This window comes from Camarhynchus parvulus, chromosome 3 (assembly GCF_901933205.1).
Source record: "Camarhynchus parvulus chromosome 3, STF_HiC, whole genome shotgun sequence".
Taxonomy (NCBI): Eukaryota; Metazoa; Chordata; class Aves; order Passeriformes; family Thraupidae; genus Camarhynchus; species Camarhynchus parvulus.
The window spans coordinates 49,071,668-49,087,926 of record NC_044573.1 but is presented as its reverse complement, the minus strand read 5'-3'; the positions used below and the strand labels follow the sequence as shown (position 1 = coordinate 49,087,926).

At 39.2% G+C, this 16,259-nt stretch overlaps 1 protein-coding gene across 1 annotated transcript in view; it reads right to left on the bottom strand.

Annotated features, from left to right (window-relative positions):
• PEX7 (peroxisomal biogenesis factor 7) overlaps nucleotides 1-15,940 on the bottom strand; it is a 41,228-nt gene extending 25,288 nt beyond the window's left edge. Inside the window, exons 1-5 of the mRNA XM_030945697.1 lie at nucleotides 15,793-15,940; nucleotides 14,352-14,409; nucleotides 12,713-12,863; nucleotides 8,257-8,334; nucleotides 7,846-7,954 (exon numbers count right to left, since the gene is read on the bottom strand). Coding sequence (XP_030801557.1) covers nucleotides 7,846-7,954; nucleotides 8,257-8,334; nucleotides 12,713-12,863; nucleotides 14,352-14,409; nucleotides 15,793-15,916 — 520 coding nt within the window. The 5' untranslated portion in view covers nucleotides 15,917-15,940. The remainder of the gene's footprint in view (nucleotides 1-7,845; nucleotides 7,955-8,256; nucleotides 8,335-12,712; nucleotides 12,864-14,351; nucleotides 14,410-15,792) is intronic.
• Nucleotides 15,941-16,259: the final 319 nt, after the last annotated feature.

The window sequence follows — 16,259 nt, the reverse complement described above, 5'->3', positions numbered from 1 at the left end:
AATCATTTCTAAACAGTGCAGAGGTGTAACAGTAACTACAAAAAATAGCTAGGTATTTGGGAGATTAATAAAACCCCAGAAAACCTTAAACATATCTGAAGGGGAAAAAAATTCTAACAAGGACAGGTACAATGTTTTTCAGGAACCAGCTTCTACTAGACCAGGTTGCTCAAAGCCCCATCCAACTTGGTGTTGAACACTTCCACGGATAAGGCATCCACAGCTTCTCTGGGCAACCTGTTCTGGTGCCTCATCACCCTCAAAGTATAGAATTTCTTCCTAATACCTAACCTAAACCCACCCTCTTTCAGTTTAAAGCATTACCTCTACTTCAATACATTCATTTGTAAAAAGACAAAACCATCACAACTAAAGCAGTGCCACTGAATGACTACAAGTTTACATTACTTGCTGACTTACATGTATTTTTAAATACTGAACCAGATTAAATTATTTAGCCCAAATTAAACAGAAAATCTGCGGGGAAATTAAAAGCCAAACCCAAATCTCATGACTCTAAAACCCAATCTTTTTATGCGTGTTAAAATGATTATGTCAATTGTTTCTATCACAGATAATTGTTCTGATTTTGGCCGAAATAGAGATATTTTTCTTCCAAGTAGCTGGTACAGTGCTGTGATTTGGATTTAAGATGAGAATAATGTTGATAACCAACTGATGTTTTGGTTGTCATGGAGGAGTGCTTGCACTAAGTCAAGACTTTTCAGCTCCTCATGGTGCCCTGCCAGTGGCAAGGCTGGTGTTGCACAAGAATTGGAAGGGGACACAGCCAGAACAGCTGACCAAAGGGATACCCCATAACACAAGGCATCATGCTTAACCTACAAAGCTGGGAGAAGAGAAAGGAAGAAAGAGATGTTTGGAATGATGGCACCAGTCCTCCCAAGTAACCATTATGCATGATGGAACCGTGCTTTCCAAGACACACCAGAACACATGCCTGCCCATGGAAAGTGGTGAATGAATTCCTTGTTTTGCTCTGACATTCACAGATTTTGCTTTACCTATTAAACTGTCTTTACCACAACCCATGAGTTTTCCAGCTTTGACCCTTCTGATTCTCCCTTCTCTGTGGGGAGTGACTGAGTGGCTGTGTGAGGCTGAGCTGTCAATGGGGGTTAAACCAATACAACAGTACAAGAAAACTTAGAGCAGGAATAATAAAGCTCTACACAAAGAGACAGAAATAACAGTGACACAAATAACAGCTGCAGTTAAGTCATCCAAGAGTACTACTGAATACACAAAATCTATCACCGTGTAGCACAATTCACCTAGCAAGTACACATAAATATCAGTGGAAACATACTTTCCAACTAGTCAATTCTAGTCTGATACAAAATGCTGTCAAGCTAATAATTACAAGAGTATTAAGTTATTTTAGTGAAGAGCCCAACTAATTCTCCTTCTAAAAAGAATAACAAACAAACAAACAAAAAAATTTAAGTTAGTGAAATCTTTATTTCAGTGCTGCCCAAGAGGATTATACATAAATCTTGGGACAATTTTTTTTTTCAAAATTGACCAAAGTTATGACTTATGATTAAGCCATTCTTCAGCAAATGGCAATATTAGTTAGATACCTGTAACCCAAATGACACAACACAAATCAATTTACTGTAAAAAACTGTTACTGATTATTTCTTCTGAACACTAAACCATTTTATAACATGAGATTTTAATACAAAATACTAGAACCTGAAAGTGCATTATATTATAGCATGTGCTATATACATACATATGGTACTTCACTATAATTAACACTTAGTATAAATTGAGGGATAAACCCATTTCCTGAGAAACACTTCATCTTGTACATTAGAGAATGACTTAGTAAAGCTTATTTGATGCGCTGGTTTTGGCTAGGGTATGTTTAATTTTCTTCACAGTGACTGGTATGGGGCGATGTTTTGGGTTTGCGCTGAGCACAGGGTTAACATCGAGAAGTTTTTGTTATTGCTGAGCAGGGCTTACACAGAGCCAAGGCCTTTTCTGCTTTTCATACTGCCCTGCTGATGAGGGGGCTGGGGATGCACAGGTGACTGGGAGGAGACACAGCTGGGACAGGTGACCCCAACTGACCAAAGGCATATTCCAGACCTATGACATCATTCTCAGTATACAAAGTATGGGAAGGAAGGAGGAAGTGGGAGGACATTTGGAGAGATGCTGGTTGTCTTCACAAGTCTCTGTCACACCTGATGGGGCCCTGCTCTCCTGGGGATGGCTGAACACCTGTCTGCCCATGGGAAGCAGTGAATTAGTTCTTTGTTTTTCTTTGCTTGTATGCACAGCTTTTCCTTTCCCTATTAAACTGTCTTTATATCAATCCATGAGTTTTCTCACTTTTACCCTACCTATTCTCTCCCTGATCCTACTGGTGGGGCTTGGTGGCTGGCTGGGGTTAAACCACAACACTGGAGCACAAGACTTGGGGGAATTCAATAATGTACTGGTAAGTCATGAAATAACAGATTACAAATTAAAACACTCCCCTCACATCACTACATAAACCTGACATAACAAACTAAGCAAGTAAATTGTATTTCAAACGCTTCTAGCATAAACAGCAGTTTGGCTGAACTGCACCAAGCCACAGTAACTCCACAGTCAGCTTGCTCTCTAGATGCTTGATTTGTACAGGAATTTGTACAAATTGAAGCATCTAATTCTTTTATCCCTTTAGGGTCTGGATTTCAAAAATGACCCTTTTTTTGCAAAGCCTTGAACCTTTTTCAGTCTAGCATTTCTACTAACACACTGAACAGGAAAATAACCAGAAGTCATAAGAAGCAAAAAGTGGACCCACACTGCATACAAATGGATTGAATATAAGCCTCTAGAAAACAGTGCTTTGGAACTCATGAGAAACCAATTTCATAGCCAAACAGCAGATTATTTATTCCATTTTTACGGAACCTCAACAAACATAAGCATTTTTGGAATTACTTGTCTGTAAGTCCTACTCTCCAATGGCTCCTTCTTTTGCTCAGTGCTACTTCTGAGGCAGGAATGTGAGTTGAAACTTTAGAAAACTGATGTCAAGAACCTGACAACCCCAAATTTTGATCCAGAAACACAAAAAACACCTCTACTGAGAAGCTGCACTAATTCAGTAAATGTTCTCTCACTAGGACACCTAGTGTACACCTTCCCCATCTCATTATTTCATGCAATATAATTTGTTCAATCATAGGTTTTTTACAATTTGAATACCAAACATAGAAAGGTGCACCAAGACTACATTCCAGCCTGATCTATGAAACTTCAGCTTGACAATCCCTTTACTACACACATTTATCATCAAGAGACCAGTAAGCAAGAAGAGACTTCTTAAAAGGCAACTCACTAACTCAGGGCTGGCAGTAAAACAGAATACGAGATAAACAATGGTTTTTAGTTTCAACATTAAAGTCTAGCACTCAATGAGGGCTTAAAAGAGTGGGACTTAGATTTACAGATTCATTTGTAAAGCAGCAAGGCTACTGTCATCCAACACTTCTGTCAACATAATAAAACTGTATCAGAAATTATCACATCTTGTTGTGATACAAGAAAATTTTTTGCCCTTGAGTCTGAAAAACAAGTCTTTGAGCAAAGAATACAATTAATTGATCTATTCTGATGAATACAGACATTGTCAGGCAGATTTCAAAAAAATTTCTTTCCCTTATTCCTTAACTAAGATATTAAAATTATGTACCTGCCCTGATCAGTAAACTTAAAGACTGATTTAAAAAGGAAAGCAGTATTAAAACTAAGGCCCCAGTATTTAATAAAATAGCTATCAGTCATTCTAAATCTGGGCTTTGTTAAATCCAAAACATCCATATTTTCACTTGTCAGTGTTGTATCTGTATCAAAGAATACTTGCAGATAAAGTTAAAATGGTATTTATTAAGTACTTTATACTGTTAAAGGACAATAAACCCAATTGATACAAAAAAGGATGCTTTCTTTCTAAACCACAGGACTAAGCAAGGCCTATTGCTCTGCAGCCATGGAGAATCATTTAGCAGAACCGATTAACATTTGACTAAATACTACTGTTGTGTGCATTTCTAATGTTTTTTTATGAGATTCTTACCAATTTACTGTCTGGGTTAAAAAAAAAAATCTAGGCAAATGACATAATGACTCATTAAACCCCTTTAGCCATGAGGCTGTTGTTAATACTGTTAGTGGCTTCATGTCACTTCTTTAATGACATTTTCCACATCAGTGTATTTTCAGCATAAGGCAGACATTTACCAGGGCTCTGGTTTGGTGCCACATGCACACCTGAACATCCTGCTTATCTGCTCAGAAATTGTTACTGACATCACAACAGCACGTATTTACATATCCAGAATTAACAGCCTGCTCTTTAAAAAAAAAAAAAAAAAAGGCCATTTACTTTCAGGTGTTGGAGTACAAATGATTGTGCATGAAGACAACAGCATGGTAAAGTACCTCACACATCCCCATAAATGTTAAATGGAAGTTTATTAGATGCTGAATAAAACCTAATTTGACTGAAGCATGAGACATATATATCTTCTGCAATTCAATTGCATTTTATTGTCCACTGCAGACAAGCTCAGTTTTCTTGTATGTATTCAGAATGGAGACTTAATGAAGCAAAAAAGCTATACCCAGTATCAAATTCTTTCTCAATTGCTTTTTATTGCCATCTTGGATTTCTCATTTTCTTCACTTGTATTCCTTTTCTAGTCTCATAATAGCTTGAGAAAAAGCCATATTTCAAAATCAAATATAAGCTTCAGGCATAGGCTGATCCTTTTGAACAGCTATTTTACTGTGGTTTGCAATTCTGTATAGTTTTCTGTTTTCAGTGTTCACAAACTAATTAATTACATGGAAATTAAACTTCTGCAGGATTCTATGGGGATTCAAATAAAAGCAAAAAAATGGCAGGGGTGTGGCATGCAATATGTTTTTAGACCTTCTTTCCCCTTGCTTACTTCCTTTAAAAGAAAAAAAAGAGCACATTGTTTTACTTACGTTTAGTTTAATCTAAAGTATTTAAAGAGCAACATATTTTCCAATCAGTGGTTCACAACATACCTAACTTACCTTACTCGTACATGCAGAATTGAAGATGCTGCCACATGAAACAGTTCATTCCTCAAGTATTACAACCACACTATTAAGACAGCAGTAAGTACATGGTTGTGAGTAGGTATGTGTGAGGTGGGATGAGAAAGGAGACAGGTGGGGCAAAAGAGAGAAAAAAAAAGACACAGACACACAGACACCCTACAATCCCAAAGCAGTACAGACTCCTTCAAGAAAGGAATGGTTCAATAATCTTCAACAACATCCAAAAAAAGTTATTGTTTTTAAAAGTGAAGAAACCCAAGTGAGATGAAAAGAAGTACATAAAATTTCCCTCCAGAAGCATTTCAGTTACTAATTTTCAAGACAACAAAAAGTTGCAAAATAAGAGACCACAGAACCGCAGGTCAACCTTTCCAGCAAGCACATCCCAAAGAAGGGAACAGCTCTAAATTTGACACAGTACTATCACATTGAGATTCAAGTTTCTCTCCAGCTCCAACTTTAGCTCAATAGAAGATGAATCATCAGTGAAATTTAGCTTTCTGTCCCATGATTTTCTGTCATCCTCATAAAGTATGCAGATCATAGCAAGTTTTAAATGAGGACAACCAGCCTCCTTGAACAGTTCCACTTTACTTTCATCACATACCTTGACTGACAGACTAGAATGTCACTAAGCATTGAACAATAAATGCTCTGAACACCAACTATGTGATATACTTTTTTAAAAGGAAATGGCCTTTATACACAGAGCTAGAGGGTCATGAGTCCTTCTACTATCCACAATCCTGCTGACCAAAGAAATGACTGCCAATATGTATTTTCTGTAGTGAAACAATCCAATCAAACCACAGGAAAATTTCAATGCAAACAATGCAAACACAAAACCTTTTCCACATCAGCCTGTCATGATTTCTGTGTTATTTCATCGAGAAGTACACCAGACATTTTATTTTGGAAACTGTAAGAAAGTTCATCATCATTTTGAAGACTTCTTCTTCTAAAATCTAATGATTTTATACCCACAATTACACTATCAGTGTACCAATAGCAGATTTTTATTTCACACCCAAGTGAGAACTTCACACTTAGAGAAGAAAAATAATGTGTCTTTTGTGCATGTTGTTTTTCCATCAATGAGTGAAAACTGACTGCAATTAGCTTTGGGCTCCAGTAGCATATTAGTCCCTTTCAAGCATCAAAGTAAAAATTCACAAAAGAGTAGGAACTCTGTAGTGTTCTAGTCAAAACTTCCACCAGCTGCATCCACTGAGTCACTCAAAGATCAGATCAATTGTTGTACCAAATTTAGGTACCACAACATATGGCATCTGACAATCAATGTTTCCCAAAATTGTTCAAGGGGCAATGTATTAGAAGAAAGTTTGGCTACATATCCTAGAGGTTCAAATACGAAGTAATTAGTTGCATCGGCAAAGCCTTTTTGTTCATCTAGAATGCCAGAAATTTTGCATGGGTACGACTACCATGGACAGGAGGGTTCTAAGCAGGACTTGAAAGAGAACATTCTTTAGAACTTGCAAAAAGCACTTAAGCACTTAACCTTGACCAAATGGTACTTAGGTACTTATTTTGTTTGTAGTATATAGATAGCTGTATTTCTGTAGAACCGTTCATACAGTGTACAGGGCTCAATCCCACAAGTTTCTGCACATCATGCTAGACAGGTATCCATCACATAATGTGGAAAAACCCATGCTCCAACATTTGGCTTTCAAGCACTACTACACAGAACAAATAAATGTTACTCATGCATCATTCTAGCTAAACTCTGCAGACAGAATCAGTTGGAAACAGCCAGACTGAAATTTTACGAAAGCCACATGTACTTTTTTCATCTGACTTCCCACAGAATAGGAAAAACTAGTATCTGTGTGCACACACTGTCTCTCCAACTTCAGTAACAGGAGAACATAGTTATGTTTACCCTCTCGATATTAGAGTCAAACAATTTCTATTAAAATCAGTACAGAAGTACAACAGATATGAAATCTGAGAAATTTAGGCCACCAGAGTTAATCTATCAATATTTGTATTAAGACAGTTCCTTATAGCCCTTTTAATTCCCAGGCAAACTCTGCGGCTCACAGCACCTCTCTGCCAGTTAATCATCAGCTGGGCCCCAGGTTTCACTGCAGAGCTCTCCTTGTGCCTCTGAAGCAGGAGCAGTGTTTGGAAAACACTACCACCTCACCTTTCTCTGCCTCTGTGTACACCCAACTCAACTGTGATTGTATTTACCAGCAAGACCCACAGCCCTTGCCAAAGCAGAGAACAAAAATTGATTGAACAAGGCACAGAGATCTACAGAATTGCTTAAAAAAGCTCAGTGGGAACTGACTACATTTCTCACAGAGTTAATAGTCTACCAATACTTGAGATAATTTGAATAAAAACATAAGCCAGAACACAAAATAAAGTATATAACATGATTTAGTGGTCAATAACAAGAGTGAGAGGAATGGAAGAGAGATACATAAAATAACAGAAAAAACTGCCACAAGGTCACTGCTAGAAAACTGCTGAGCCCCGTTTAAATGGCCAAGAGGATGATCTACTGACTGTAACAGAACCTACAAATCCAGCTGCAGCAATACATTTATCTTTCCTTGTTCCATTTTTATGGAACAAGTGTATATGACATACACTACCATCTGCTGGAAAAAGTGCTGAACTGATCCACTAACACAGAAGGCGGCTTTTGGGTTTTTGTTTTGAGAACCTCTTTATCATCACACTTACCTGAAGCAGATGCAAAACAACCTGGGATGTGTGGAGACCATATAGTGCTGTAAATTACTGCTTCATGGCCTTTAAAAGTGCATAATGACTTCCCCACAGCTGGATCCCACTGAATAAAGGAGAAAAGACTGTTGAGACGCAGAGTCAGTAAGAAAGGAAAGGTTTCATACATTGAAAAAAACCCCAACTTTATACACATAGAAAGGATTAGATGAATGTTTTTTAAAAAAGGCACTTGTACGCTTCAACTGGTATCATCTGAGAGTTTAAGCAACCTCTCAATTAAAGCAGAATTTCAGCTGCAGGATAAAAATAAACAGGAAAAGAGAATCCATGTTGTTTCGTAACACAAAGGACTAAGAGATCCAAAAGAAATCACACTTTTCACCTTCAACAGAAAAAACAACATACCAGCTTGGCTGTTTGATCCCATGAACCAGACACCACTAGCTGCTCTCCTCTAGTTTGGCTCCAGTCAACACTATATGCCTGTAGATGACATAAGAGCATAATTTAGAAGGAGCATTAGAATACAAGTTTCAGGCTGTAGTTAGCCAGAATTTCACAAAATAGACTTGGATTTGCAGATTGTATCCTAGTCAGCTGGAAAAACATACCACTGAAGCAGAGCAAAACTTGCCAACAATGCCATTTACCTGAACAAAAACGAAATGTAGCCTCTCAGTCAGACATTAAAGGTACATACAGGCTAAAAAAAGTATCTGAAAAAGCAAAGATGGGCCAAAATGGAGGAAAAAAAAGTTGTAACAACATCCACATACATCTGCCATCACTAGGAGTCTACCACTTTAAAAGCCATAATTCAGACTTGATTTCTTATCACTAATCCAATTTTATTCAAAGATCTACAGTTTCCAACTGGTAGTCATCTCTCATTGTAAATGCCATCTCTCTTGACAGGTGACTTTGAGATTTTAGCTGACTAACAATAAATGCTTTTTTATTATATCCAATTCTCCTAAGAAATATATGTCTTAAGATACTCCTGGTTACCATCTTTTCCAGGTTCTATGGCATTCTCTTTTTTACCATCCAAATTCTCAAACAAGTAAAATAGAATAAATTAAAAACTCACTTTCCCTCATAACTACTCATTTCAGCTATTAAGAAATTACTTTCCACTGTGTAGTTGAAATAAGCTCCCTCCTCCCTGACAGCATATTCTAATGCTGGCCCCTGCTTTGACAGAGGATACCTTAACTCCACCCCTCACTGCTGATTTTTCAGCTCTGCTGCCTCACAAAAACAAATGCACTAAGGTAGTTCTTAAAATTATTTAAAATCCTCAAGTCTCAAGTACATGTACAACTTCCATCTTCAAATTCACATCTTTAATGGATGGAAGGTGCATTCTGTTTTGTCTGGTTTTACCTGACACCAAAGTGATTCAATAACCTGCAGTGGGACACAAACCATTTCAGTGTAAGGTGGACAAATATTAGATAAAACAGTTCATTCACTTCACCACCTGACCCCATCAGAACTCCCAGGGCACTTCTCAGAAATGTGGTCGCTACCTACGAGAGTAGGTGGCACTGCTCTCAACAGCTGGGCCACTAACCACTAAGGATTCATACTCCACCTGGGATAATCTAGTTCTAGCACAGCACTGGATATGGTCTGCAAGTCAGCAAATATTGGGTTTGTCTTGGATAGATGAAACTGTGCATTTAATAACAGCAACCCTGTTTTGAAGGTGGAAGTGCTTGGATCTGTGTTGCCAGATTAAAAAAGCAGAGTAGCTGAAAGGGAAAGAAATCCAGCAGCTGTCTGGAAGTCTTCTATGGAAAGGGTCCTGTGTGAGAATGGAAATTGAGGCAATATTTAGCTATTTCTGAGCATTTTCCTTTCTAAGAAATATTTCAGTCTATGCTAGCTTAGATGAATTGGTTTTCATCTATTTGCTTATCTTCCAGAAGTCGAACACAACCACTGCCCAGAGAAAAACAAGCTGTTTTATCTGCAGCTCTCCTTTTTTATTTGACAAAGTCCTACTTTCCATATACTGAAAGCCAAACTGCTCTAAGAACCATTTTGTACTGAACTCCCTTCCTTGAGGAGCTTACAGCCCAAATGTACAAGACACTGGGACAGTACTTAACAAAATCCATATAACCAATTGAGACGTAATTATTTCGGGTTTTTTTACCAACCATACTGTTGACTTTTCTTACTTTTGTTAGCTAACTTTTTATACTACAGTTCATTAAAACATGCTCCTTTCCACTCTAACTCTTCCACTAAAATAGTAACAAAGGAAACACACCAGTACCTCTCCATAGATTCTAAGAACGGAAGACACGACACTTCTCCAAAGGGGCTTCCAAGCTCCTCACAAATATTTCTCTCTTTGCCTTCGAATCTGTGTGGTGGCCTGAACTCAACTCCTAAGCTGCTGCTGTTTGGAAATGCCCCTAATTGTATGACTACACAGTATGCCTCTTTCACGTAACAGCTCAATGTTTAGCTCTCATATTCAAGATTTTCCAGAGAGAAACAGATCTTTGGGAAACAGGCACCTGTGTCACACAATCCATGTAGCTGCCATTCAATACATCCTACGTGGGATGTATCAGATCTACTGCAGGGATAAGGCAAAGCACACACAGGGCTCCCAGCTGCCCCCCAAGCTATCAGCATGTAGATCTGCAGAGCAGGTGCTGTGACACAGGCCTGGGCACATATGGCACACAGGGCTGGCACTGCTCAGCGCTCTGCAGCTGCAGCAGAGGCAGCGGCACCTGGGCAAACTCTGCTTCGGGCAAGAATTACCAACAGAACAGACAACAGGCTCAGGAAAAACAAGAGATCCTGTCCATTTGGCATGTGACAGGTCTAGGTAATAGGGAGAGGATGAAAAGAAGACAGTGTGAACAACCCAGTAAGGTTCACTTATACTCTTCTTTCTTTCTCATGCCATCCTCCAACATAAACTTATAGACACTTCAATGGAAGCTGTGTTGACCAACTGGGAAAGACTAATAACACAGCATATACCTTAGCTGTTAATCTTTTAGTGCTTTATCTTCAATCATAAAATAATGAACCCTAGCTTATTCCTAAACAGCAGCAAGAAATGCCTCAGGCAGGATGAAAAAATGAAGAAAAAAAGATGTAAAAATATAAAAAATAGCTTAAAATAAATGTTCAGGTTCACTTTACAAGACAAATTTAATTCAAGCATTCTGTTATCTCACAATCCAGTTAGATTTCATCAAAACCAAAGTAAATTAGACTAATTTATTCATAAAATTCAGCAATTAACTAGTGCTGGAATAAAACTCATCGTCCTTTGATAATGCAAATTCACTCTTAAATTAAAAATGCACATTCTTTTTGAGAAGGAACAATGATCTCATTTAGAAAAAAAAGAAATAGATCCCTGTCAATCATGCATTAGAAATAATATAAAATGCAGTGAAAAAACTGCCATTAAAAATGTCAGATAGGGATTAAGGATTAGGAACGTAGTGGGAACACTGTCTGTGCCAGTGTTTGCCAGAAATTGCTAGGTAAATTCCTTCTGAACTCTACCCTCTTAACACAAGTTCGTAAAGAATCAATACAAACCTTTCATATCTCACAATAAACTCTCACTTAGCCCATGTTTCCTATACTGTCTTTCTGAGCACAGCTGAATATGTCCACCTCCCATGCTACCAGCTCAGCTAAGACATAGACATAGAAATGTTTATTTCACAAACAACAGATGGTGTAACAGAACCAAATAAACTTACTGACGCAATTTCAATGAGAAAATGGCCGAAACAAACAAAACAAAATTGGTACTATGCTTCACCTACATCTTTCTGTAACTACTATCACCCTTTGAACATTACCAAAATCCTGACCACAACTAGAAACTTCTCTCTCAAAATTCTCACTTTATACAGTAAGTGTATTAAACCAAAGTAGAAAAACTACAAAGAAGTAAGCTACAGAAGATGGGCTCTTGTGTAACTACAGTCACTCAGCTTTTAGCTTAGTGCTTCATATCTGAAAAAATCTTGAGGTTTTTGGGAATGAAATTGAATTCCCTCAATCAGCTTTTTGACTGCATATCTACTACATTATTTTATTGAGATTGATGTCCTTTAGATAATGTATCAGTAAAGTCAGTAAAATGCAGGCTGAAACTCATTAAGTGAGTGGAGGGTTAGAAGGAAAGCTTAAAAAAAAAGGAAAGAAAAATCACTTCAGGGAAAATATATGTACTACAGAATAGATATCCTCAAAACTATGCAAATATATTTATGAACTTGAATATAATATTCTTCTCTACCCATACACCACTGCTCAAAAAAACTGAGATTTTAAGAAAATCAAATGCAACAGCATCAAACCAAGGCTAAAAAAACATACACACTGTCTCAACATTTGACTGCTGTTATTTGAGTAGGATCTCAAGATGCTAGGAGGGAAAAGGATAAGCAGATCTGAGCGCAATCCACTTGCTAAGGATCTGCATAATGTGCATCACTCCACAACCTCAAGAATAAGACTGATGTATCAGCTGTCTCATTTAGACCTAGCTAATAAGGTGCTCTAAAAATCACAGCGTAACTGCAGTAATTTCATACATCACAATGATTACTTAGGCTGTAAGGAACCACAAATGCTATTTTCAGAATAGATTAGATTTGTGTAATCAAGCAGCACATACTACAGTGTATGAACATGCCCAAGAATATGTACATCCACTTTATATTCAAGTTATTAATTCAAAGCACAGACCCAAAGAAGTTAGAAAATAACAAGCTGCTTTTGATTATAAGACTACAAATAAATATTTTAATTATTCCAACATAAGAGTATCTATTACATTTTTTAAGTCCGATTGATTTACCTCCAGAGTGTGCTCCTTATAGACTTGCAGTGGACCTTTGGTTTTAGCCATATCCCAGATTTGCAGAGATCCATCTCCACTACAAGTGATTAACATGCTTTCATTGTTCTCACTCCAGGTCACATCAAACAGGCCATCATTCCAGTCAAAACTAAATTGACAAAATGAAGATATTTGTCTGTGAGAAAGCATGACATAAAAGTCTGGACTAGTTCCATGCAAAGAACATCTTTAAATCGCCCTTTTTACCATTCTAAACAGCATTTTTACATATTTGAGTTTCAAGTGAATTTCCTATTAATTTACTTGTTTGAATGTCAATTTCTACAACTCTATGCCAGAATAGATTGATTAAGTTAAAGCATAAATGTGCCAAGGACCTTCAACACACAAAGAAGGAACTCTGATTCCAGTCTAAAACTTGCCACACAAACAGAGGTACAACACGGCTCAGTCTGATTTATGGTTTCTCCAGAATGTAAGAGGCAGTTTGTTTCTAACAACTGTGATAAAGAAAGAAATAAAACTGTGCTGGGAGAGCCTTATCCAATTCACACCACTATGAATCTGAGCCACAATGAAAACCCAACAGAAACACAGTCATGAATTTACTGAAGAACTCTACACTCCCTTGAAAATGCTTTCAACACACCTACAATTCACCATATGGTATCTGATGCCATACATTAGTTACTCTGCAACAGCTACCAATTACTGCAATATTATCTGATGAGAAAAAAGAATGCCTACTCCCTTCTCACTGAAGCTTTAGCTAAGCTTAGGTCAAATTTGATAGCACCCTGCAGCAATGATCAGGTGCACATGGAACACTTTGATAAACAACACAGTCTGTGGGTCAGGACTTAAGAAGACTTTCTACCACAAAAGAAGTGGACTCACTGAAAACAGAAATTAACTGTACTAAACCAGAGTACCTACCAGAAGAAACAGTGTTGAACATCTTCAAAAAGTCTTGTTTTACAATTATGAATCAAAAAAAGGTTTGTTGGAACATGATTAATTATTTTTAATCATTTCCACATCAGCCACCTTAATCTAAACAATCACTGCTTCAAGACTTTCCTTAAAACATTTTAGGTTAATAAAATGCAGACAAGTATTAAACCCCCTCCTTTCTAACCTTTCTCCTCCTTCCATCCACAACAAAATCCATCTCCTTAAAACCCCTAGAAAACTGTATCTCCTAGGAAGGACCTCCATGACCTGATGTAGCTTCCTGCTCTATTTTCAGCATAAATCAATCATAAGGGTATAAATCTAGGTATCAAGGCACTATTCCTAAAAAGGTAGAACTTATAATTTCAAGCTAGGGCAGAGAAGCTGCTCTTAATTCACATTGTCAGTTTTCTACAAAATGGTTTACACTACGGAAATGGTGCAAACCAGATGATTTCCCATAACAAAACCGAAGAAATGTAAACATATCTTTTGTACTGTATGTAAATACAAATACATCACTTTCTATGTAAATAAAAAGACCTGCATTCAGTAGTTACTTCAGAATTGAAAAAATACTTTATATCGCTAAAAATAACCAAAAATATTTCAGTTGCGCCTGGTACTCACAAGTACAAAGTAAGTTTTTATCTTACAAAAAGAAAAGATAAACCTGTATTACCTCCTGAGCAGAACAATCCCAGCTTCGTTTTGTTCCAGCACTGCCAGAGTTCCACAACCTAAACCAGCAAAATGAAACAAAACATCACAACTAATTGCCCGATGCCAAAGGAGACTGGGGCGGTTCTGAAGTAGCTTCAGTGTGCAAACACAAAGGGCGCATGAACTTTAAGAAACCTTAAAATTACTTAGCCTTAAAACAATTACTTGCATAATTAAACATCTTGTGGTCTCATGTTCTCTAAAACAGTAATTAATTTACATCACATCATCCTGGTTTAATTTTGGTTTTTTGGTGGTGGGGGTTTTTTTGGCTTTTTTGTTGTCATTTTTTTTTTAATTTTACTCCAGTATATCTGTCGGTGAGGTTGAAAAAGACTTGCTTATAAAGCATGAAAGTGCATTTTCCCCATGGGCCTCACATGACAGACATACCAACATTGAGCTCCCTTTTGTCTTTTTGGTAACATAGCAGACCAAACACTTTTTTCACCCCTTCCTGAATACAGTAATACAAACACAGCTCACCAAAACTAAATAAATAACTCAGTTCTGGTAAAACACACATCGGTTTTTCCTCAGTTCTGATAAAACACACATCGGTTTTTCCTCCTTATCTGATGGGGATCTCATTAAAGTAATTCTACACTTGGAATTTTTCTTTTAAAATGATGTTTTAGGGAGCAATATTCCCACTGGAAATGGAAAATATGCCAGTATTGAAGAACGCTCAGCTTGGCTCTCTCAAGAGACCACGGGGTCAGCAGGGCCTGCCTGGACGCTCAAGGACTCAAACAGGAACAGCTCAAGAAGGTGCAGAATCACAGCATGAGCTGAGCTGGAAAGGACCCACCAGGATCGAGTCCAGCTCCCGGCCCTGCACAGCACCATCCCAAAGAGAGCATCCAGAGCATCGTCCAAACACTTCTTGAGCTTCTGTCCGACTGGGTGCTGTGACAGCTTCCCTGGGGAGCCTGTTCCAGTGCCCAACCACCCTCGGGGTGAAGAACCTTTTCCTAATATCCAACCTAAACCTCCCCTGACACAACTTCAGGCCATTCCCTCGGGTCCTGTCACCGGAGAAAGTTATCTTCAGACATTTTATTCACACTGTGTACGTCTTTACTACCACATTTATTCTCGACCCTATCAAACGAGCGCTCCTTCCGAGAGCGTTGTGAGAAGCACCAGGGCAGCGGCGAGCTGGGAAGAGGCGGATCCCGCCGGGCTGTGGAGGGCGAGGGGCAGCGCCCGCGACCCCCCCGGCCCGCCCGCGGGGCACAGCCGCCGTCTCACGGCAGAACAAACGCAGCGGAAAGGGAAGCCGTCCCCAAATGCTTTGGCATTTGACAGACACCGTCTGTCCTTCCGCACACCCACGTTTCCAGCCTCCTCCTGCTCAGCCACGTTCCCGGTCACCCCCGCCGCGCCGCCCCCCGCACCTGCCATGCCGTAGTACTGCGCGGCGGCGCAGGCCACGCGCCCCGGGCAGTATGGCGAGAACTCCACCGCGTACCCGTGCAGCCCGGGCAGCCGCAGGGCGCCCGCGCCCGCCGCCGTGCCCATGGCCCCTGCCCGGGCCTCCGCCGAGCCGCGGAGGAGCCGCCGCGCCCCCGGCCCCGGCGGAAGCGCCCGCCCGCCGGGCGGTGCCGGAGCCGCGGCGCCGCCACCGCCATCTTTGGCCATGGCAGGGGGCGGCCCAGCGCTGGCAGTGCGGCGAGCAAGGGAAAGCCGGCCCTCGGGATCGCCTTCTGCCCAGGAGGAATCACTGCCAAATTGCAGAAACAATCCGCTCTTTTATACGCCACATAGATCCGCTCGGTGTGTGTGCATCAGCTTGAATACATGAGATGTTTCCATCATAAATGTGTGCGTTAGTTTTCATTTTTCCATTTAGAAAGACCACCTA